We start from the raw sequence: 22,071 nt of genomic DNA, 5'->3' as shown, positions 1-22,071 counted from the left end.
GAGCCCGATGTGGGACTCGATCCCGGGTCTCCAGAATCAGGCCCTGGGCTGAAGGCGGCACTAAACCGCTGAGCCACCCGGGCTGCCCTGGATATTAACTTCTTATTGGATTTATCATTTGCAAATATCTTCTGCCATTCACAAGATTGTCTTTTCATTTTGTTCATGGTTTCCTTCATTGTGCAGAAGCTTTTTAGTTTTACGGAGTCCCACTTGTTTTTGTTGCTTTTGCTTGAGAAGACAGACCCCAAAAAATATTACTAAGACTGAACTCCAAATTTACTGCCTGTGTGTTCATTTAGGAGTTTTATGGTTTCAGGTCTTACATGTAGGTCTTTAATCCACTTCGAATTTATTTTTGTATATGGTGTAAGGAGGTACTTACCTGAGAGGGCCCTAATTTTTTTTTTTTTTTTTGGCTTCTTTTTTCATTAGACTTTTTCCTTTAATCATTACGATTAAGTGTTCCTCAATATACTTTTTTTAAAATGATTTTTGCTTGTAATTTTGATGAATTTTTTTTTTTGTGTGTGTGTGTGGGTTTTTTTTTTTTTTTTTTTTTTTTTTTTTGGCTTCTTAAGGTCTTTTCAATTCTGGAGTTGCCTTTAGTTATGGCTTTGGTTTTACTTGTGTTTGAGTTTCTTCTCCCCCTACTTAGGATCACTCATTAACATTTAGGTTGGATCTCTGTTCTTTGCTTTCTGTATCTTCTTTTTCTTTGTCTTTCTTTTCTTGAATTTCCTCCTTTATGTCTTTGAATCAGTGTTTTATATATTACAATTCTGTTAAGATTCTAGTGCATCTTTTTTTTTTAAGATTTTATTTATTTTTAATTTTTATTTATTTATGATAGTCATAGAGAGAGAGAGAGAGAGAGGCAGAGACATAGGCAGAGGGAGAAGCAGGCTCCATGCAACGGGAGCCCGACGTGGGATTCGATCCCAGGTCTCCAGGATCACGCCCTGGGCCAAAGGCGCGCCAAACCGCTGAGCCACCCAGGGATCCCTTTTTTTTTTTTTTTTTTAAATCATTCTTTGTTTTTCCCAGATATCAGACTGCTCTCTTTTCATTATACTAATTTTTCCCAGTGGCTTTCTTTTGTTGTTGTTTTTTTAAATAGATGATTTTCTCATCTTCCACTGATGCTTGTGACTAAATTTGTTTGACAGCTCTAAAAAAATTATTTACTTTTCTCAATTTAGGGTCCACACCCAATGCGGGGCTTGAGCTCACGACCCCAAGATCAGGAGTCACATGCTGTGCTGATTCAGCCAGCCAGCCAGGCATACTCCCTACCCCCAATTTGACAGTTTTCATTCAGATCTTTGGCTAAAATTTTAGCATAGCCTATTCCTTATCCCAGTGTTACTATTACTGTTTTTATAAACCAGCATATATTTATTGAGCCACCTGCTGTATTATAGACTCTTTCCTATACCCTGTGCTATATATTCCATAATGTAGTCTATGTTCTGGCAAAGAAGACTCACCTAGATTCCTGACCTCATGGATGTGTCTGAGTAGAGGAGTCAGATCATAAATAAATACACCGACTTTCATGTAATACATCTCTTTGGAAAAATAAAGCAGGGTAAAGGCACGGAGTACCCACATAGGCACGTTGTTTGCTGTCGGAGAGGGTGCATTTATTAACCTTGTCCCTTGTGTGGATCCGGTAGGTGCTTGTTGAATCTGCTGTTATTTTAGCCTGAAGGCAGCCAGTGGTGCTGCTTTCCAACCTCATTTCTGGAATCCAGGAAGGTTTTATTTTGTGTAGGTTTTGCTTGGTTTAAATGGGACCTTCCCTTACCCTTACTCCTTGGCTTTGGAGTGTGAAGAGATTATAACATTCCTGGATTGAACATCTGGATCAACATTTTTTCTACCTGTGCCCTCTAGCATATGTTGCTCTGTGTCTGACATGTTTATTTCTTCCTAGTTGTTTTCTGGGGGTTGTAGCCTCAGTGTTGGTGTAGAAAGTGACTTGGTGGTAGATAAGTTTTACTGACTGGAGTAGACAGTGAGGGGGAGATTTTCTCCTCAGAGGTACTTTCAAGCAGTTAGCCATGCTAACCACCCATTGATTACCGAATAAATACTTATATCAGTTCTTTAAACTCTGTAGTTGGTGAAAGTGTTCTTTGTTTTTTTGGGGAAGGACTATCTATCTGGATTTAGCATTTCTGTGAACTCGTATCTGTATGTTTTCATGAGTGATTTTTAAAAATTTCACACTTTTAGAATTGAGGGTTGAATAACATAATAAATGGCTGTAAGGTCATTTCCATCCTCACTCATTTTCACCTCATGGGCAGGTCTCATCTGTATCTTTCACCCATTACGTCCCCTCATACGTGGAAGTATGAAATATGTCCAGAAGAGCTAACAAGGGGAAAGGATACACGAAACAACAGAAAGCAGCATGTTTTCACATTTTAGATAAAAACCTCAGGAATCCTATCATTTCATCCATAAATATTTTAGGATATTTCATATCCTAAAATATTTTAGGATATTTGAAACAATAAGAATTGTTTTAAAGGAAAGCAATACCATGATCTTACTAGAAGACCGTTTTTAGCATTATAAAATATCCACTGAGTGTTCAGATTTTTTTTTTCTTTTTTTTTTTTTTTCAGATTTTTAATTGTCTTAGTTTCTGTGAATCAGGAACCAAATAAAGTCTATACGTTGTTATTGGTTGGTATGTCTTTATGATTTTTTAAAAAATATTTATTAATTTATCCATGATAGACACAGAGAGAGAGAGAGAGAGAGAGAGAGAGAGAGGCAGAGACACAGGAGGAGGGAGAAGCAGGCTCCATGCCAAGAGCCTGACGCGGGACTTGATCCTGGGACTCCAGGATCGCGCCCTGGGCCAAAGGCAGGCGCTAAACCGCTGAGACACCCAGGGATCTCCTATGATTCTTTTCATAGCTATTTTCTTCCTGCAGTGGTTTCTCTCTTTTTCTCCTCTCTACCTATGGAAGAAAGTGGGTAGTAGAGTTTCCCACAATGTAAATTTTGTTAATTGCATCCTCTGTTCTCTGTATTTTCTGTGTATTTGGTATTGGTTTCTCTCTTTTTCTCCTCTCTACCTATGGAAGAAAGTGGGTAGTAGAGTTTCCCACAATGTAAATTTTGTTAATTGCATCCTCTGTTCTCTGTATTTTCTGTGTATTTGGTATTGGATTTGGGGACGCATGGGCATATTAGTGAAATATTGTGAAAGGTTGTTTCAGGGCTGGAAGCAAGTCCACCCTCTCACCCAGATGGAAATTCTTTTTAAATACCCTTATCTGAGTGTTATTTAGACTTTGCTTGAACTCCTGTAGAGATAAGGAAGCCCCTTTGTTACACAAAAGCAACTTAACAGATTGCTACAAGTTCAAGTTCTAGTGTCAAAAGAGTTAATTTTTAATTTAAGTACCATTTTTATTTGAATTTTACAGTTGAGGACACTGAGGCATGGAGAGGTCAAGTAAGTTGCTGGGTGTCACAGCTAGTCAGTGATGGAGCTAGAATTCGAACCTAGTCAGATTCTGTAGTCTAGTTCCATTATGCTTCTCTGCCTTCCTGTCAGCTGTTCCATTCCTGTTCTGTCTTCGGAAGCTTATTCAACTTCAACATAATATTTTATATTTCTTTTTTTTAAAGATTTATGTATTTATTTATTTATTTATTAGAGAGCACGCACACACAAGGGGATAGGGGCAGAGAGTGAGGGAGAGAATCCCAAGCAGATTCCCTGCTGAGCCCAGGGCTCCATGCGAGGCTTGAACTCATGATAATGACCTGAGCTGAAATCAAGACTTAGATGTTCAACAATTGGGCCACCCAGGTACCCCCATAAGATTTGATTTTTGCCAATTAACTTTGATCCTGCTAAATTCCATCCAGGTGTTTTGGGATGTCGTGTGTCTACCTTTGTGTGGTGGTGTTTAAACATCAGGGAGTGTACTTTGTCTTAGTAATTTATTTTCCCTTCTGCATCTTATATAAGATACCTGTGAAAACTTAATTATGTTAGAATGTCAGCTCCATTAAGACCAGGTACTCTCAGTATCCCCTTAGTACCCAAAACAGTGCTGGGTACATATAAATAGCTCAATGAACACATGCTGAATGAATGAACAAAAAAGATGTATGAAGCTTTAATTACATTAGTCTAGTAGCTGATTGCTCTTTCCAACAACATGGGGAATTTTTTTTTTTGAAGCTAATCATTTATAAATTCAAACAGTTACTTATAGTCATTCAGTAATAAAGGAGCTGTTGAATGAACACAAGATTGTGAAGTTGGGATTCTGAATTATGTTTGTAGTCATATCATCCTCAGCTCATTGTTTCAATATTTTGTTTTTTTTTTTAAATTTTATTTATTTATGATAGTCACAGAAAGAGAGAGAGAGAGAGAGGCAGAGACACAGGCAGAGGGAGAAGCAGGTTCCATGCACCGGGAGCCCGACGTGAGATTCGATCCCGGATCTCCAGGATCGTGCCCTGGGCCAAAGGCAGGAGCTAAACCGCTGCGCCACCCAGGGATCCCTGTTTCAATATTTTGTTTTGATTTACAGTAGCTCAATAATAATAATTTACACACTGGCAAACAATAACTTTTTTTAAAAAACAATTTATCCTGTAATATTAGGCTTTCTTTCAGTAAACCCCAAAGCTTGAAAGAGAAGTAGGGAATACTTGTTTCAAAGTGAAACGGAGAAGAGTTAATATCTAATTATAAACCTATTCTTAATGATAAAAGCTGGACAAAACCTGCCCTTAGAGCACATGATGCCCCTTGCTACTCGTAGGTAGGATTCTCTGTCCAGGAGTAAGAGGCATCGCCTGGGAGAGACTGTTGCAGAATCTCAGGTCCCACTTGACACAAGCAAGATCAGAATTTAATAAGACTGCCTTGGGGCTGCTCAGTCAGTTAAGTGTCTGCTTTCCGCTCTGGGTCCTGGGACTGAACCCCATGTCAGGCTCTCTGCTCAGCAGGGAGCCTGTTTCTCCTCCCCCTCCCCTGCTTATGCTTGTATGCGTTCTCTCTCTTTCTCTGTCAAATAAATAAATAAAATCTTTTTTATTTTTAACTGCTTTGTGATTTAGAGGCACATTAAACTTTGAGAAGCGTTGTTAACTTCAATAGGTTCAGAGTGGTGGAACTGGGGTTCTGCACATCTAGCAGGGTCCCAAGTAATGCTCTTGCCACTCATCCTTGAACCGCAGTTGAATAACAAGGTGCTATAATGTTACATCACTGTGAGAAAGTTACATGGTAACTTGCATTGACTCAAGCTGTGACAAGCACACCTACTTAGCTGCTAGACCTGAGTTAATTTGACAGGTACCGAGCACAAAGCAGGTATTCTGTAATGGTGTACTTGTTCCCATGTATGATTTTTTAAAAGTATGTATGCACGTTTCTGGGTTTTAAAATATTTAAAATATAATGAGGAGTTTGTACGTTTTTCCAAATCTCTGACACATTTTCAAGAAGTTCAGATATATGTATAGAGATAGCAAAAGCATAAACCTCAGGTCTGCATAAAAATGAATTTTTCTGGCAGCATAGGCCAATGTGTTTGAGTGTTTATATTTCCGTTTTTTGAAACAGTTAAAGAGATTTTAAAAGAGAAACAAATATTCAGAACTGGAATCTCAATTTGAAAACCATTTGTAAAGCAGAAAGACTTAGCATTTGTCACTAACATTGTTGATTTTGGGCTCAGTACTTAACCTTTCTGGGTCTCTTTTTCTTAGTAAAATGAAAGGTTCTGACTAATGGGTCTCTTCCTTCTGATGAGTTTTCTTTTTTAAGTTTTTATTTAAATTCCAGTTAGCTAACATACAGTGTAATATTAGTTTCAGGTGTACAGCATAGTGATCCAACACTTCCATACCACACCCAGTACTCATCACAAGTATGCTCCTTAATCTTCATCCCGTATTTCCTCCACCCCCCCACCCATCTCCCCTCTGGTGACCATCAGTTTGTTCTCTATAGTTGAGAGTCTGTTTCTTGGTCTCTCCCTCTCTCTCTCTCTCTCTCTCTCTCTCTTTGTCACTGTCTCTTTTATTTCCTTTGCTCATTTGTTTTCTTAAATTCCACATATGAGTGAAATCATATGGTCTTTATCTCACTTATTTTGCTTAGCATAATAGTCTCTAGCTCTGATGGATTCTTCATTTTTGTGTTTCTGTGATGTGTCAGGGTTATCCAGAGACCTAGTAAAGCTAATGGTCTGCATTTCAGTCCAAGTCCAAAGACCTGGGAACATGAGAGCCAGTGTTGTAAGTCCCTGTCCAAGGGCAGAAGACCAGCATATTAGCTCAACAGGCAGAGATAAAGCGAAGAGGATTCAACTTTCCACTGACTTTTGTTCTGTTCAGACCTTTCATGTGTTAGATGAGGCCCACCCACTTTGGAGAGGCCAATCTGCTTTGCTCAGTTGAAAATTAAAGTGCAGAAACACCTTCACATGCACACCCAGAAATAATGTTTAACTAGATATCAGGGCGTCTTGTGGCCCAGTCAGCCTGCACATAAAATTAACCATCACATACCTCGTTTGCTTTGCAGACAGGACTTTTATTGCCATTGTGTCTGATTCCTTGGTAATAGGAGTTGGTATAGGACAGCATTTTGGAGCCAAGGATTGGAACCAGTAAACAAAGATGTATCCTTGAGCAGTAACAATTGTAGACAGGAGGATCTGTGAGATGGAGGTGATGTTGGTATTTATCCCAGAGTTGGTTTGAGGATTAAGTGAGATGTGTATAAAGCACTTATTGTATAAATTAGTCAGTGTCTGTTAACCTGTTGTTTCTTTTGATGAGAAAACTGACATTGGAGAAGAAAATTAGGTTGGTCTGAGTTTTAATATTCTGTTAATTATAGACTTGGATCTAGAAATCAGATCTTCTCATTCTCTCTCTCTCTCTCTTTTTTAATTTTATTTTATTTTTCTCTCTTTTTTTTAAAGATTGTATTTATTCATGAGTGACACACAGAGAGAGAGAGAGGCAGAGACACAGGCAGAGGGAGAAACAGGCTCCCTGCAAGGGGAGCCTGATGTGGGACTCAATCCCGGAATTTAGGGATCACACCCTAAGCCAGAGGCAGACGTTCAACCGCTGAGCCACCCAGGCTGATCTTCTCATTCTCCTCACAGTACCTGTTCAGTTGTCTGGCTGGATTTGCTGAAATGGCCAAATGCAAACTATTTTTTTAAACAAATTCATGAAAATTTTATCTGATCAAATAGCTTCTCCTTGACCATATTGCTTTATATCTGTTTATTTTTCATTAGAATGATTTATGATTATCTGAACAAAGTTTTACCATTGTAATTTATTGTATCTATATATTGGAGATCATTTTTTAAAAAATATTTCCTTCCCTTCCTCCCTCCCTTCCTTTTTTTAAAAGTAGGTTCCACACTCAGTATGGAGCCCAACATGGGGCTTGAACTCTTGACCCTGAGATCAAGACCTGAGTTGATTCTCCCTCTGGCTATGTCTCTGCCTCTCTCTGTATATCTCTCATGAATAAATAAGTAAAATCTTTAAAAAATAAAAAATAAAAAGGGATGCCTGGGTGGCTCAGTGGTTGAGCGTCTGCCTTTGGCTCAGGGCATGATCCCAGAGTTCCAGGATTGAATCCCGCATTGGGCTTCCTGTATGGAGCCTGCTTCTCCCTCTGCCTGTGTTTCTGTGCCTCTCTCTCTCTCTCTGTCTCTCATGAATAAATAAAATCTTAAAAAAAAAAAAAAAGACCCGAGTTGAGATCAAGAGTCAGACACTTAACCAACTGAGCCTCCTAGGCATCCCAACATTTGCTTTACTAAAGAGAAGTATATGTGTGTGTATTAATTGAATAAATATTAGCTATCTTTTTTCTTTGTAGTTTTGAATTCTGAGTTGAATTGGCTATTTTCGCCTATTGTGTCTATCATTTTCAGTTTGCAAATCATTTTTTGTTCAGAATTAAGACCAAGCAGCAATTTCTCTCATTATTTCCCTAATTAGATGTGAAATTGACAGTAAGGTTTGTTTGTGAAGGTTTTATAATGTTCTAATATGTTCACTTTGATTTCAGTTTTTAATTTTAACTTTTTAAAATTTTACCTTCTCTTGCAGTTATAAACAACCCTCGAACAGGAAACCTTGGTGCACTAATTAAAGTCTTCCTTTCTAGAACCAAAGAACTAAAACTTTCAGCAGAATGTCAGAAGTAAGTTGGATGATTAAATCATGTTCTCTTTATGTTTAGCAATATGAGTATTTTTCATTTTTTGGTAGAAATAGATTGTGGTCTTTTGAAAGCTAAAAAGGAATTCTCATTATTAAAAAGTTATAATTTACTGTCCAAGTCATTGTGGTGAGATTATGAATTCTGGAATCTGTTTGATTTCAGCATTTTAGACAATATTCAGAAATATATTCCTTAAGGTTCATAGTGATGTAATTATTATTAAAAAAAAAAGGTAGTTTCCTCCCCATTATCACTGTTGCTCATACCAAGTTTGAGTAGTAGTTCATTCCACATCTTTCTTTCTCCCTTTCCTAGTAGATGAATGAAAATTGATTAGATATATAATTTTATTTTATTTTTATTTTAATTTCAGTATAGCTAACATAGATATTATAATTTTATATTTGATACATTGGAAGGTTAATCTTTTATGCACTCAAGCATTTTTTAAAACCAGTTTTGGATGTCAGTCTCTTAAAGAATTATTCATTGTCCTGCTTCCAAACAAATTGTATTGAAGCCAGTTAAAATTTTTCTTGTTGAGTTTCATGGTTACTTAATACAAATTGTACTGGGCTGCTGGCAGTGCCCTGCTTAAAATTTTGGTTGTATGTTTGCATATATTCTCTTTATGTTACTATGCTTTTTAAAATTTTTTTCACTTTTCTTTGAACTGCCTGTGTGTGGGACATGTATGAAGTTAAGAACAAAGAGCAGTCATGCCTAAGGAAAATGTTTTTATTGGGTTAACTCATGAAGTAAAATACGCAGAATGAAATATGAAGTAGACTGGAATAGTGTAATAAATCACGAGACATGAAAAAATATGGACATTGTCTTTATATTATAAAACAGAATGGGCAAAATGCCTGAGAAATCATGAACTTGATAGTGCCTGTGCTCCAAATTAAATACTGATTCTGTGTAATTTGGGTATTTTCTTTCTAGCCACATCTTCATTTGGCAGACACACAATGCTTTGTTTATTATTTGCTGTTTGCTGAAAGTGTTCATCTGTGAGATGTCAGAGGAGGAACTACAACTTCATTTTACTTATGAAGAAAAATCTCCTGGCAGTTACAGTAAGTGTTACATTTGAAGATGTTCTAGGGATAGCATGAGTGACATAGAAGGATAAAATTTGAGGAATAAAAGTATAATTTTGAAAATTCTGTTTTTCTTTTCATCATTTTCATTTTTGAAATGACCTGGCTCTGTCACTGTTTTTTCTCCTATATTAATTTCAGATGGCCAAGACTCTCAATTTCTTTTTTTTTCTTTTTCTTTTTCTTTTTAAACAAGGAAGCCAGTAGGATTGAAGTTTTTATTTACTTTCAACTTCTGTGCATATGTAAAATAAAATTAAAAACCACAAATATACCTTTCAGAAAACAGAGATGTCAACTTCAGTATCTTTACCTGGGTGACACATTAAGGGAGACAACCAATCAGAATTACAGATTTTATAAATGTTAAAGATTACTTTCAAAGAACACAACAGTCTCTGGATCTTTGGGACTACTTGATCAGAAATAACAGTTAAGGACAATTTTATGATACTGAAATATGTGGTCTTTTTCTAAAGACAAAGGGAAAGGTTACCATTATCTCCTGATATTGCCAAGGATTTGCTGTTGTTTGTTTTTTTGTTTTTTTTGTTTTTTGGCCAGTAGTTAGGAGGGTCTGTAGTTTTCAAGATGGTGTGTTTCATTTTGTAAAATTAAAACTTACAGCCTAGAAAGTAGAAGGGCAGAATGAGATTCTTAATGAAATACGGGGAATATGGCTAACTTTGAGGGCAAAGACATTGTTGCTAAGGTTCCTGGGTTCATTTTTCAAAGCACATCTCTCTCATTAGGCTTTTTGTCTACCTAGAGCTTTATACGTCGATTTTGAGTTTGACAAAATAAATGTCTTCAATTTACTGTTGTGATAATCTATTTATTAAAAATATACTGATGTTTAAATGGAGCTTTTAATCAGAATTGTTTCTAGCATGTGTTAATTTTGTTAATGCTAGGCTTTGTTTTTTTGGTACCGAAAGTGCCAAAACAGCCCTCATCAGGGAGTTGAAAACCTTTCCACAGAAGGTCTAGTAGCAAGAATGGAACATGTTTACCTCATGGTGCCTAAAAGCTAAGCCAGCCAGGAACCTCCAAACCCAACACTTTGTTTTGCTTTATGTCAAACTGTTATGCCTGTATTGTACTTTAAAATAAATGCAATAATACTGTGTTAACATAAAATTCTTTGTCATTACGTACCATTGAGTGAGATAGACTGTATTTATTTTGAGGCCCAGAAGGACCCTCTTTGTACCTGCGCTCTCCACTCCTATCCAAGCTTGAGAAGCACAGTTTTGTTTTACATCCTATAGAACTTAAAGTGAGGGCAGTGTAAAAATGACACTTTTCCAGCCATGGGCCACATGATCAAGATGGTTGTCTTACCAAAAGAACCACCGGTGAGGTCTAATATTGGTAATCTGTCCATGTACTGACAGATTGTCCTTTTTTTTATATAGAGTTAGCAATTCAGAATTTTATATACAGTCTTTCATTTTATTCTTTCATTTACAGTTGAGTCTACTGTTGATCCACCAGTTTTAAGTAGTAAATATCCTTTTAAGGTTAAAGGCTTCCCATTTTTGGCATACATAATTTTCATTTTCATCTTTTAGTCTTGTTGCTAGTTTGAGATTTCTACTTATCACTAGTGTGAGTTCTTTTTACATTTTATTTTAATGTCTTTTTACGATTTATAAAAGTAATAAAATGCACAGATAGTTAAATGGTAAAAAACAAAAAAGAGTTCATTGTGCAATACCTAAAAACATCTGTTTGTCAGCTAGAATGTGTATCTCTGCATCAGATGCAGGGATAGAGAATAGCAGTACAGGTTGTTTGGAGGTTGAATTGAAAGCAGAGGACCGTCTTCAAACAGTTGAGCAAAGTCAGCTGAGGGATTTGAGGATTTTTTTTGTTTCTGATTCACTGTCATTCTGCTGTGATGAGATGGTTGTTGCTGGCACTTTTCGTGAAGCCTGCTTTATGAGGGTCATATGACTCCCCCTACACTTCCCTGTTTGTAATAGAAATTTTGTGAACTTTTCTCCGCAGGCTATGTAGTAGTAGATTGCTTGCTAGAGGGAATTTGTATCATTTTGTAATTCTTCCCACTATTGCATGCCTCTGAGAGTGGTCAAAGGGGATAAAAGCTAGCCCTAGGCAAAACTCTCAAGTACTACAAACTTGTCTGTGTTTTCCCTTTGCCTTCAGAGTGAATAGGGTCCTCTATCTTGATGACATTGCTTGTTACCCCCAAGGTAATCACTGATACCTATTTTATATTTTTCTATTTCATAAATCCAGTATTTTAAGTCTGTAGAGGTGTGAATTTGTAGTTCATTTCAGCAAGCACTAATGGTGGTTTATGTATTTGATAATGTTGATTGTGAGTGTTTGCTTGTTCAGTCTTAATCTGATGCCCCAAATAAGGGAGGGATTTGCATTGGTTACTAGAGGGATCTAGACTGCACCACCTGAGGCCATTTAGCCTCCTTCAGAGGTTCTTGGCTTAATGTGACAGCTCAGGTTCAGCTTGTGAGTGGCAAGCTGGTGGCTAGGCTTTGTGGCTTGGAATTGGCATTCATCGGTAGGGTTACCCTACCCTTAGAGTTTGTTTACTGCTCAGTGTTTTACTCTAGATTCAAGCCACAGTTTGTTTGCCTGTGGTTCTTTTTGGTTGTGGTGCAAGGGTCCCTGGAGATTTCCTTTACTTTCTGGAAGCTCATCAATGCACTAAAAAGTGTACTTTAGCCAAGAACTAGTTGTTTTCTACTAGAGGCCTCTTTGGAGTAACTACTCCACGAATAACTGTTGCCAGTGGAAGGCAATTATAGTTTCTTTACAAATATTTTTACTTTTTTTTTTTTTAATGATGGAAGAAGCCTTTGGAGATTGAGACTGATGACAGAAGCCAAAAAAAAGGGGGGGTGGAGCTGGATGGAAAGCTCAGGGAAGTGGGGGGCGCTAAGATCCAGAGCACAGAGAGGGAGTGTCAATTTGCTTTGGAGGAGCCTCCCACCTGTGCCAGCAGTGGTATGTGTGGCACTGAGGCCTTGGAAGATCCAGGTCATCTGCCTAGAGCTGGGCACATGTAGCCAGTTATCACGGCTCTGTGGAGGGCAGAAAAGAGACTTGAGGCTTGTCATGTCCAGGTAAAATGGTTGTTTCACCATGTTTCCTCAGCATAAAATAATTTCATATAAATTGATTTGAAAAAATTGTTTATTTTGTGGGAATTGCTCTCAAGCATGGTGGATTGAACCCATATGTTTATCTGTGCTTTCTTCTGAAACCCCAATAAAATATCAGTAAAGAGACTTACAAAGTCATCAATTTGTTACTAAGAGGAGGAAAGGGGAACACAATGTTAATAACATTTCGCAAATTGGAAAATTGAGTAATGATGAACTTATCAGTGAAAGCTGAAGGCCAAGGGCCTTCAGGGTCACAGAACTCCAGGAAACAGCCAGTTCTTGCCATAGAACCCTCAAAAGGCTTAGGTTGGGAAGTACTAGGTGTCTCTGAAGGCAGACACCCAGGAGGAGTGATTGAAGGAAGCAGCTGGACGCTCAGCTCCTCTCCTCCACCGTGCGTGGTCAGAAAACCACCCCTTCCCTGGTTTAATACTAGAAGAGGGTCTTCCTGCGGGAACTCTGGGGCACAGTGGAGGGGTGGGGGTACTGAGAACAGGGCGAGGAGCAAAGTCTATGAACAGAGGAGTAAGGCATCTGGACTTGGCACTGGAGCTGCGCCCACTATGTCCCCTTCCCTGCAGAAGGTTAATGTATACTGTTCTGGAGAAAATGAACCAAAACCAGGAAAAAGATGCAGAGATGCTAATGTTCAGGTGTCTCTCGATAAAACCGCTCTTACCTGCCCACTGGGAGCCATCACTTGGCAGGCTGCGCCTGTGGGCGCACAGCTTCTATTAGCCTTGGCCTCCTTCTGGCAAGTAAATGGAGAACCAAGGATCCTGAACAGTTGAAAAAAACTTCCAACTTCTGAGAGATCCAAAGGAGAAAAAAATGATAGAAGATGGAATATTTATGGAAATTTAAAAAATAATCCAAAAAAATCCATAATCATACCTCTCTAATAATAACTACTTTCCTCTTCATTGTCCTCTGGCTGAAACTCTTTGGAAGTACCTTCAAAATCTATGATGTATTCATTTAACTAAATGCAGTAGAGATAAATCTCCCTCCTTTGAAACTAGTTTTGAATTTTTTCAGATGGCTGAGGTGCTTTGGCTCCCAAGGCAGCAGCAGTTTCACTGCTCTCTTATCTTTGCTGGAACTAACCCTTAGGGCCTGGGCCAGACTGTATAGCTCAAGAGGTAAACCTGAAATTGGTAGATTTCTGTTTTGTTTATTTTTGTCTTAGTTTAAAACTGTAAGTTTAATTTCATTAATTGAGTAATGCAAAACAAACCATGAAATTGCTTTCTATCCCTTTCTGTTATCAACAGTTTTTATACTGTGCTCAACTTAGAAATAAAAATGGCATATTTTATAGTAAAACCTGGAAGAGTGTATTGTCTAGACTGTATTGTCCTTGAGTATAATTAAACATTTCCATTTGACTAATTAGAAACATTTCTTAATAGCAGACAGCCAGAATTACTGTGATTTTATTGGAATATGTGAGACACAGTCTTATATTGTAATGCATTAAAATGTAGATCAATTTTCATTTTAGGAAAGAGTCCATCTGCTTTTCCTTAATTTATGATTATTTTATAGATGCATATTCGGTTTTGCTCCTTAGAAGTTTAAATGATTTTTAATACTGTAGAATAATTCCAATACTAGTTTCACAATTGAACTGCTAATTACATCTCTACCATGGTTTCTGAATATAAATTTATAGTAAATACAATTGAGCCTATGTGTCTTTCATGTTAAGGAAGTCATTTTTTCTCTGAACTTTTTAGGCCCTAGGGGAACCTGTTTTTGGAATACAGCTCAGTTGTTACTTGATTATGTTTTTAGTACTTGTGTTTGGCACGGTGGAGCAGCATTCAGAAACCAACAGCTTGACTTTGTGCGTGAAAAGTAAACAATGAACTCTCTGTGTTGTAATATTTCCATATTACCTGATTTAAATGACCCATATGTTTCTTTTTTCTGGCTGCTTTGTTTTCCACCAATGCTATTTTTTCCCTCTTCCTTGAGTGAGTGCTTTTTTCATCATTCTTTTCTCCTTCCCTCCCCTTCCCTTCCTACTCTAGTGGAAGGAAGGTATTGGATGATAACGGTGTCTTGTTCTACTCTGGTTCCCTCCCTAGGGAGAATGTGGTGTTTTAGCGCATGGTGTCAATGGGTGCTGGACGGCTGTTTCATTGTGTAGATGACTGGAGTTGTAAGGGACCGTGTATATCATCTGGTCTTTCATCTGCTTCCCCTGGTGTCGCTCACAGGGACCAGAGAGGTGGGCTCAGGGCTTTAAAGCAGGGGAACCCCAGATAGAGGGGTGAGATTTCAGTGACCTCGTTGTACATAATACGCGTAATAACAGTTTATATTTATTAATTGCTTCGAGGTTATTTCTAAATTGGATATTTAAATCCAAGACTTGCAGTAGGTGTTGATGAATGCATAACATGTCACCTGGATGTGTAAACTAATATGGAGTATTTTTTATGTCTTCCCTCAGATGGTTTATAGTATTCATTTACCAGAGGCTTGTGTTTAGAGTCTTCAGTGAAACATGGGTTGACTGACTGGATTTTTTCGACTTTGTATAGAAATGAGTTTTTAAAAATAGTTTGAGGGTTTTTTTAAAAATATATTTTGGGGGGAGATTCATTTTTTTTTAAAGATTTTATTTATTTATTCCTGAGAGAGACAGAGAGAGAGAGGCAAAGACACAGGCAGAGGGAGAAGCAAGCTCCATGCAGGAAGCCCGATGTGAGACTGGATCCCGATGTGTGACTCGATCCCTAGTCTCCAGGATCATGCCCTCGGCTGAAGGTGGCGCTAAACCGCTGAGCCACTCGGGCGGGATGCCTTGGTTTTTGTCTCTTTAATGAGTCTGGATTTGGATTCAGATCTAGTTTGTGCCACTTACTGTAAGTAAACTGACCTCTTTGAGCCTTGATTTCTTTATCTGTAATATGATGGTGATGATCATACCTACTCCTTAAGAGTTATTGTCAGGATTAATATGACATAAAGAGTGAAATGCTTGGCAACAGTGCCTCTCAAAGGGGAGAGTACTCAGTAAATGTTAGCTATAAATATTATCTCAGAGAAGCTAACATTGAAAATATGAGCATGTTTGGAGCTATAAGAGGCAATTTAAAACTCTTTAAGTGGGACGTCTGGGTGGCTCAGTGTCTTGAGCATCTGCCTTGGGCTCAGGGCGTGATCCTGGAGTCCTGGGATCGAGTCCCGCATTGGGCTTCCCACAGGGAGCCTGCTTCTCCCTCTGTGTGTGTCTCTGCGTCTCTCTTTCTCTCTCATAAGTAAATAACACCTTAAAAAAAACCTCTTTAAGAGAGAAAAACTCTGAGTTTAAAACTTCGTAATAAACATACTGAATATCTTCAAAGTCCTTTGCTCAAAGATCTTCAGTTTACTGTGTCACTGACCCAAAGATTACAAGGACTTTTCAGATTCTCTTTCCTGTGAGAAATGCATGAGTGTTAGTATAATTTTTGGCAGGTGAGTTTATGTTTACTTGTTTTTATTGGCACTAAAGAAGATATTTGGCCTCAAATGAAAGCTGAATGATACAAACATTGCTTGGAAAAGAATGCAGTATGAATGACTTGCTTAATGTCAGACCTGGTGAGCAATCAAATCTTGTCACTCTTTGATTGATACACACTACTTGCTTCTAGATTAGTCCCAGAAATAAGAATATGGTATTCTTATAGTAAGGATGTTTTGTTTTAGTAAATAGAAGTTGTCTGAGATTTCAACTAGAAATTGCTTATTTTTGTCATTTGTTAGAATTTTGGCCTTGAGCGCAGCCCGGGTGGCTCAGTGGTTTAGCACTGCCTTTAGCCCAGGGCCTGATCCTGGAGACCCGGGGTTGAGTCCCACATCAGGCTCCCTGCATGGAGCCTGCTTCTTCCTCTGCCTGTGTCTCTGCCTCTCTCTCTCTCTCTCTCTGTCTCTCATGAATTAATAAATAAAAATCTTTAAAAAAATTTTTTTTGGCCTTGAAATAGCACATTTCACTTACATGAAATGTATTTATCATTTTCATTAAGTTGATAACAAAGTTGTGGACATACTCCTTAATTGACTTAAGCTGTAATCTTGGTGCAAGTCATGATTTAGATGTCACATGGAATAGAATCCAGAATCTTCTTCACTGCGCTAAGATTTGAGGGTGAGATGTGTTTACATCCCCTTAGAAAAAAATCCAGCCATCTATGGTTCCTTTTTTTTTTTTTTTTAAATATATATATTTTTTCTTTATTTATTTATGATAGTCACACACAGAGAGAGAAGCAGAGACACAGCCAGAGGGAGAAGCAGGCTCCATGCACCGGGAGCCCGACGTGGGATTCGATCCCGGGTCTCCAAGATCGCGCCCTGGGCCAAAGGCAGGCACCAAACCACTGCGCCACCCAGGGATCCCCACCATCTGTGGTTCCTTAGCATTTGTTCCCTCACTTAATTAAAAATCTTCTGACTTCTTGGCTGGAAAGGGGTATACCTTAAAGTGGCTTGCTGATATGGTCTGGAATTTTCTTTAGGGAATCAAGGAATGTTTTTAAATGTCCTTACTTGGGTCTGGGTCACTGCATTCTCTGGGATGAGCCAAGGGGTGACATTTCAGCAAGCTTGTATGAGGTATATATTATATGCCAACAGATCAGCTTGGAGTAGGTTATTGACTCACTTGGGTTATGTTGGATGGCTTTGGCAATGAGAAGGATTTTAGTTATTATAGACTTTTTATTGTGCAGACTCAGAGACCAGTGTTACTTATTTCTAAGTTTTACTTTCTTCATGGTTTGAGCTAAGCCTGGCACTTCTAGAGTGAGATTTAATATAGCTAATGAAGTTGGTTCTTGCCATGTTTTCTTTGTAGCATTGATGGGCATTTTCAGTGTGATTCAGTATTCTCTTCAAGCACTGCACTCAACTCCCAGAGGGTTACTGTGCCAGTTCTGGCTACGGCAAGGCAGGAAGGAATTTCTTCATAATTTCTGAATACCAGGTGATACTGTGGTGTAGGAAAAAAGAATTGCTAAACTTTGAAATTTCAAGTGCTTTGATGCTTCGGAAATAACCACTAGATTCGTACTAGATCCTCGGTTTGGTTTGGCAAACCTGTTTTGAGTGTAGGTTTTGTGTTAGTGTTAAGCTCTTTGTCAGTCATCATCCTCAAGGAGGACAGAGTTCAGGGGCACCTGGGTTAGCATCCGACTCTTTTTTTTTTTTTTTTTTTTAATAAAGATTTTATTTATTCATGAGAGAGAGAGAGATAGAGAGGCAGAGACACAGGCAGAGGGAGAAGTAGGCTCCATGCAGGGAGGCCAACGTGGGACTCGATCCCGGGTCTCCAGGATCACGCCCTGAGCTGAAGGCGGCACTAAACTGCTGAGCCACCTGGGCTGCCCAGCATCCGACTCTTGATCTCAACTCAGGTCTTGATCTCAGGGTCATGAGTTCAAGCCCTGCGTTGGGCTCCACACTGGGCAAGCCTACTTTAAAAAAAGAAATATAGAGTCTCATAGAGGCCTGCCTACGTATAGACTGAAATTATGGTATAATGTAACCAAGGTAAACAGTGAAAGACATCTACAAGGCAAGATGTTTATAGATGATTATTTTTATTCAGAGTGAGGCAAGAGAGTTGGGTTTTATGGAGGAGAGGAATACTGAGGATAATTAGGTGGATAAACATTAGCTTTTTAAAAAGTCAGGTTTTTGTTTTGGAGGGCATTCTCGGCAGAGGGAATGTCACTGAGAAGTCATGAGATGGCATGTAGCAGGTTGCCCAGGACTGTTGGAATAGAAATTGTGAGTGATGAGGGAGATCATGGTAGAACGGGGTATTGGGCCTGTGTCTTGGAGCGTCTAGCATGCTGAATTTTTTTTTTTTTTTTTGGTACCTAGTTTTTTTTGATAACTAGTTTTCAGCTTAAAGTGATTGCAAAGCTGTAAGCCAGGAGAGGAAAGGAGGGAGTTTAGTTAGCTTCATTTGGCAGTGGTCTGGAGTTTGGGTTGGAGAGGAGTACGATTGGAGGTAGGAATACTAGTTAGGAAGGCTGAAAGAAGTTCAGGAGTGAGTTATAATTTAGTAAGCTTAACTGAACTGACATGATGAAATAACAGAAGCCTGACGGGGAGTGTGGAAAAGTGGGAACATCAGAGAAGTAGGCTATGCAATCGAGTGGATGCAGGGCTTGGTTAAAAAAGCATAGGAGAGAGTAGTTGGGGCTTGGACCCTGGATTCTTTTTTTTTTTTTTTTTTTTTAAGATTTTATTTATTTTTTCATGAAAGACAGAGAGAGAGAGAGAGAGAGAGAGAGAGAGGCAGAGACACAGGCAGAGGGAGAAGCAGGCTCCATGCAGGGAGCCCGATGTGGGCCTTGATCCTGGGACTCCAGGATCACACCCTGGGCCAAAGGCAGGCACTAAATCGCTGAGCCACCCAGGGATCCCCCCTGGCCCTGGATTCTTGATGCAGTAAAGGAAGCAGAAAGAAGCAATAAGTGGCAAAGATGGGTTCTGTTTTGAACACATGGAGTTTGTGGTGCTAGTGATGCATCTACATGGAGATGGCTAGTAGGCAATTGGATAGAAAGATAAGGAGTTCAGTGGAAAGGCCAAGAGGAAAACTGTCGCTGTAGGAATCACCAGTAGTGATTGATGAAGGACATAGGGAGTGGGAAGAGGAGAAAGGCAATGGTGGAATTCTAGGGAAAGCACCAACAGTTGAAAGCAATTCTGGGGAGGCAGATCCTGGGAATAAGCAGAACGAGTAGATTGGAGACAAGGTTTTGGAGAACCTGAGGGGAGAGTGAATTTTATGAAGGAATTGGTGTTAGTAGTGTCTAGAGCCATTAGTCACACAAGCTGTTGGTTGGCTTTGGAAATTAGACAGTCACTTAGAGCAGTTTGGGATAGGGGAGCATTTCCACTAGCATGGTAATTTTCATCCTGCCATTACACTTAGTCTGTGATTTGGGAAAAGCCATTTTACCTCTGGCTCTTTATTTGCAAAGACGTGGAAACCCTCTTAGTGGGTTTCAGGCTGTGATCTGTAGGGCCCTACAAGTTCAGAAAAGGTGCTTTGAGGCCCATCAGGGAGACCCAGCATTTGATAGGGTATTTGCTGAGGGAAAGAGGTGTTCTATTGATTCAAATAAAGCAGCAAGAACAACTTGATTTTTGGGGTCTATTTTATATATTTCACTTCATTATAAAATTTCATTTGAAAAAACACAGTATAGAAGAGATTTGAAAACTTCTGGCCTACAAGAACCATAAAAGACTTTGACACATTAAAAGTTATGTAATAGCTAATGTTCAAAATTCCTTGGTTTGGATTTTATTTGAGGTCAACATTAGTGTCTGAGTTTGTGTAATAATAACTTGTTATTCTCATTAGGAATGAAGACTGAGCTTCTAATTCTAAAAAGCTCTATTCTATTTCATATTTTGTTAAAAAATTCTTAATGTGTTTTACCAGGTTCTGACTCTGAAGATCTTTTGGAAGAATTGCTCTGTTGTTTGATGCAGTTAATCACTGATATTCCGCTCCTGTAAGTTCTGGCCAAGCCAGGATTTATCTTCTTTGTATATTGAGTATGGTAATTGATCACGTCGAAGGATTTGTGGCTCCTGGTGTAGTGTTTTTATGTGTATATCTCTGTGTCCATCCATGGAGTCATTCTGTATCTTTGGCCTAATAATATTTATACTCTGACTATGTGTTATCAGAACAAGAATTTTATAAGGGGATATTAATCAAACTCTTTAGGAATATTGAACAAATGATAGCCACAGAATTAATCTCCATAGTGATATCTTACAGATCTCTGTAAACAGGGTGGAAGAGAATCTAATCCTTTAATATGTGGTGGAGGCAACTCATTAACCACCCAGGATTCTCTACTTCCTTCTTTCCTGATTTCCTTTTTTTTTTTTTTTTTAAGATTTTATTTATTCATGAGAGAGAGAGAGAGAGAGAGAGAGAGAGGCAGAGATACAGGCAGAGTGAGGAGCAGGCTCCATGCAGGGAGCCTGATATGGGACTTGATCCTGGGACTCTGGGTTGACACCCTGGGCCAAAGGCAGCCGCTAAACCACTGAGCCACCCAGGTGTCCCATTCCTTCCTGATTTCTGACCTCTTTTGGAGAGATTAGATTTCCCTGTCCAGCCTTTTTTCAAGTTAGGTGTGGTCCCTGAGATGTAGGGGAACATCCTCCAGTAAAACTTGTGGGTAAACCTTCTCAAGAAAGGCGGTGTATCTTTCTGTTCTTGACAGCCTTCTTTCCTGCTGTCTGGAATGTGGACAAGATAGTGTGAGTTGTGTGTCTTTCTTGGCACTGTGAGCCCAGAGACCCACGGAAAATTCTGCTTTGATATCATTGAGCTGCTGAACCAAAGTCATTAACTGCCAGTGAGTGCCGCCTCGCCACTTTCACCCCACTTTCATTCGCCACCCCAGTGCTCCCTTGCCAGACTTATCATGTGAGAAAAACATATCCTGTTTGTTTCCTGTAACTGGATTTCTGTCATTCCAGCTGAATGCAGTTCATATATGGTATAAAATGTTCCTTTTAAAGATGTTACTCTTAACTTTTTTTTTTAATTGTCTCTCTGGAGCCTTTTTAGACATGTTTGTAATTGCTTCTCCCCACTAATCAAATTTGAATGCCTCAGATAACACCTATGTCTCTTTGTGTACTTTGTGGCCCTTTGGAGGGACACAGAACATTATAATATCTATGAAGGTTTTCGTCCCTGAAGAATCAATTTCCACTCTCTTGGGGGTGATATCACTTCAGTGAGAATGCATATTTTAAAGGACTTATTATTATTTTAAAAGATTGCATTTTTAAGTAACCTACACCCAATGTGGGGTCACATTTAATAATCCCGAGATCAAGAGTCACATGCTCTACTGACCAAGCCAGTGAGGCACCCCTAAAGGAATTCTTTTTTTGAATCAAGAAGAAGAGCTTAAAATTGACCATTACAGAACCTAAGTTAACACGAGGATATCACTGCATGCGTGCTATTTGCCTGTGGCCCAAAAAGGAAGGACCAGGTATTCATGAGAAAACAGGCTCCTGGCCTATGCTGTGCATAAGTGCGGCATCTGGGACTATAGTCTAGATTTAGAAACTCCCTCTGAGAAGGAGAATCGCTGAGCAGGGGACACCTCCCCGCCCCCCCCAACATGAGGCTCGATCCCAGGACCCTTTGATCATGACCTGAGCTGAAGGCAGACGCTTAAACCAGCTGAGGCACTCAGGTGCTTCAACATCTCCAGTGTTGTCTGGGGACCAGTGTGTGCCCAGCTTAGTTTTCAGGCACCTCAGGAACTAGATGTGGCCCCACGACATGGTTTGGGCCAATGCAATGTAAGCAGAAGTCATGAGGTTGCAGAGCTTGTACCTCCAGTTTTTTTGCTTGTTGCCCTTCTCTTTCTTCCTGGGATGTGGAGGCAGTGCTGGGGCCATCTTGAAACTATGATAATGAGTGCCACATGCAGGGAATAGTGTCTCAGGAGCAGGGACTATTAATGATACCGGGGAACCATTACTCAGC

General features: G+C 39.1%; 1 protein-coding gene across 15 annotated transcripts in view; it reads left to right on the top strand.

The window, feature by feature from the left end:
* The window catches only part of DYM (dymeclin), a 344,551-nt gene that overhangs the window by 55,369 nt on the left and 267,111 nt on the right, over window positions 1–22,071 (top strand). For all 15 annotated transcript variants that reach the window (XM_026006032.2, XM_026006027.2, XM_072734786.1 and 12 more), the window contains 3 exons: window positions 8,143–8,236; window positions 9,206–9,339; window positions 19,984–20,056. In XM_026006032.2, the coding sequence (XP_025861817.1) occupies window positions 8,143–8,236; window positions 9,206–9,339; window positions 19,984–20,056 (301 nt within the window). The remainder of the gene's footprint in view (window positions 1–8,142; window positions 8,237–9,205; window positions 9,340–19,983; window positions 20,057–22,071) is intronic.

The sequence above is a fragment of the Vulpes vulpes genome, chromosome 13 (assembly GCF_048418805.1).
Source record: "Vulpes vulpes isolate BD-2025 chromosome 13, VulVul3, whole genome shotgun sequence".
NCBI lineage: Eukaryota > Metazoa > Chordata > Mammalia > Carnivora > Canidae > Vulpes > Vulpes vulpes.
Note: the sequence above shows the minus strand (reverse complement) of the source record. Positions and strands in the feature narration are given on the sequence as shown.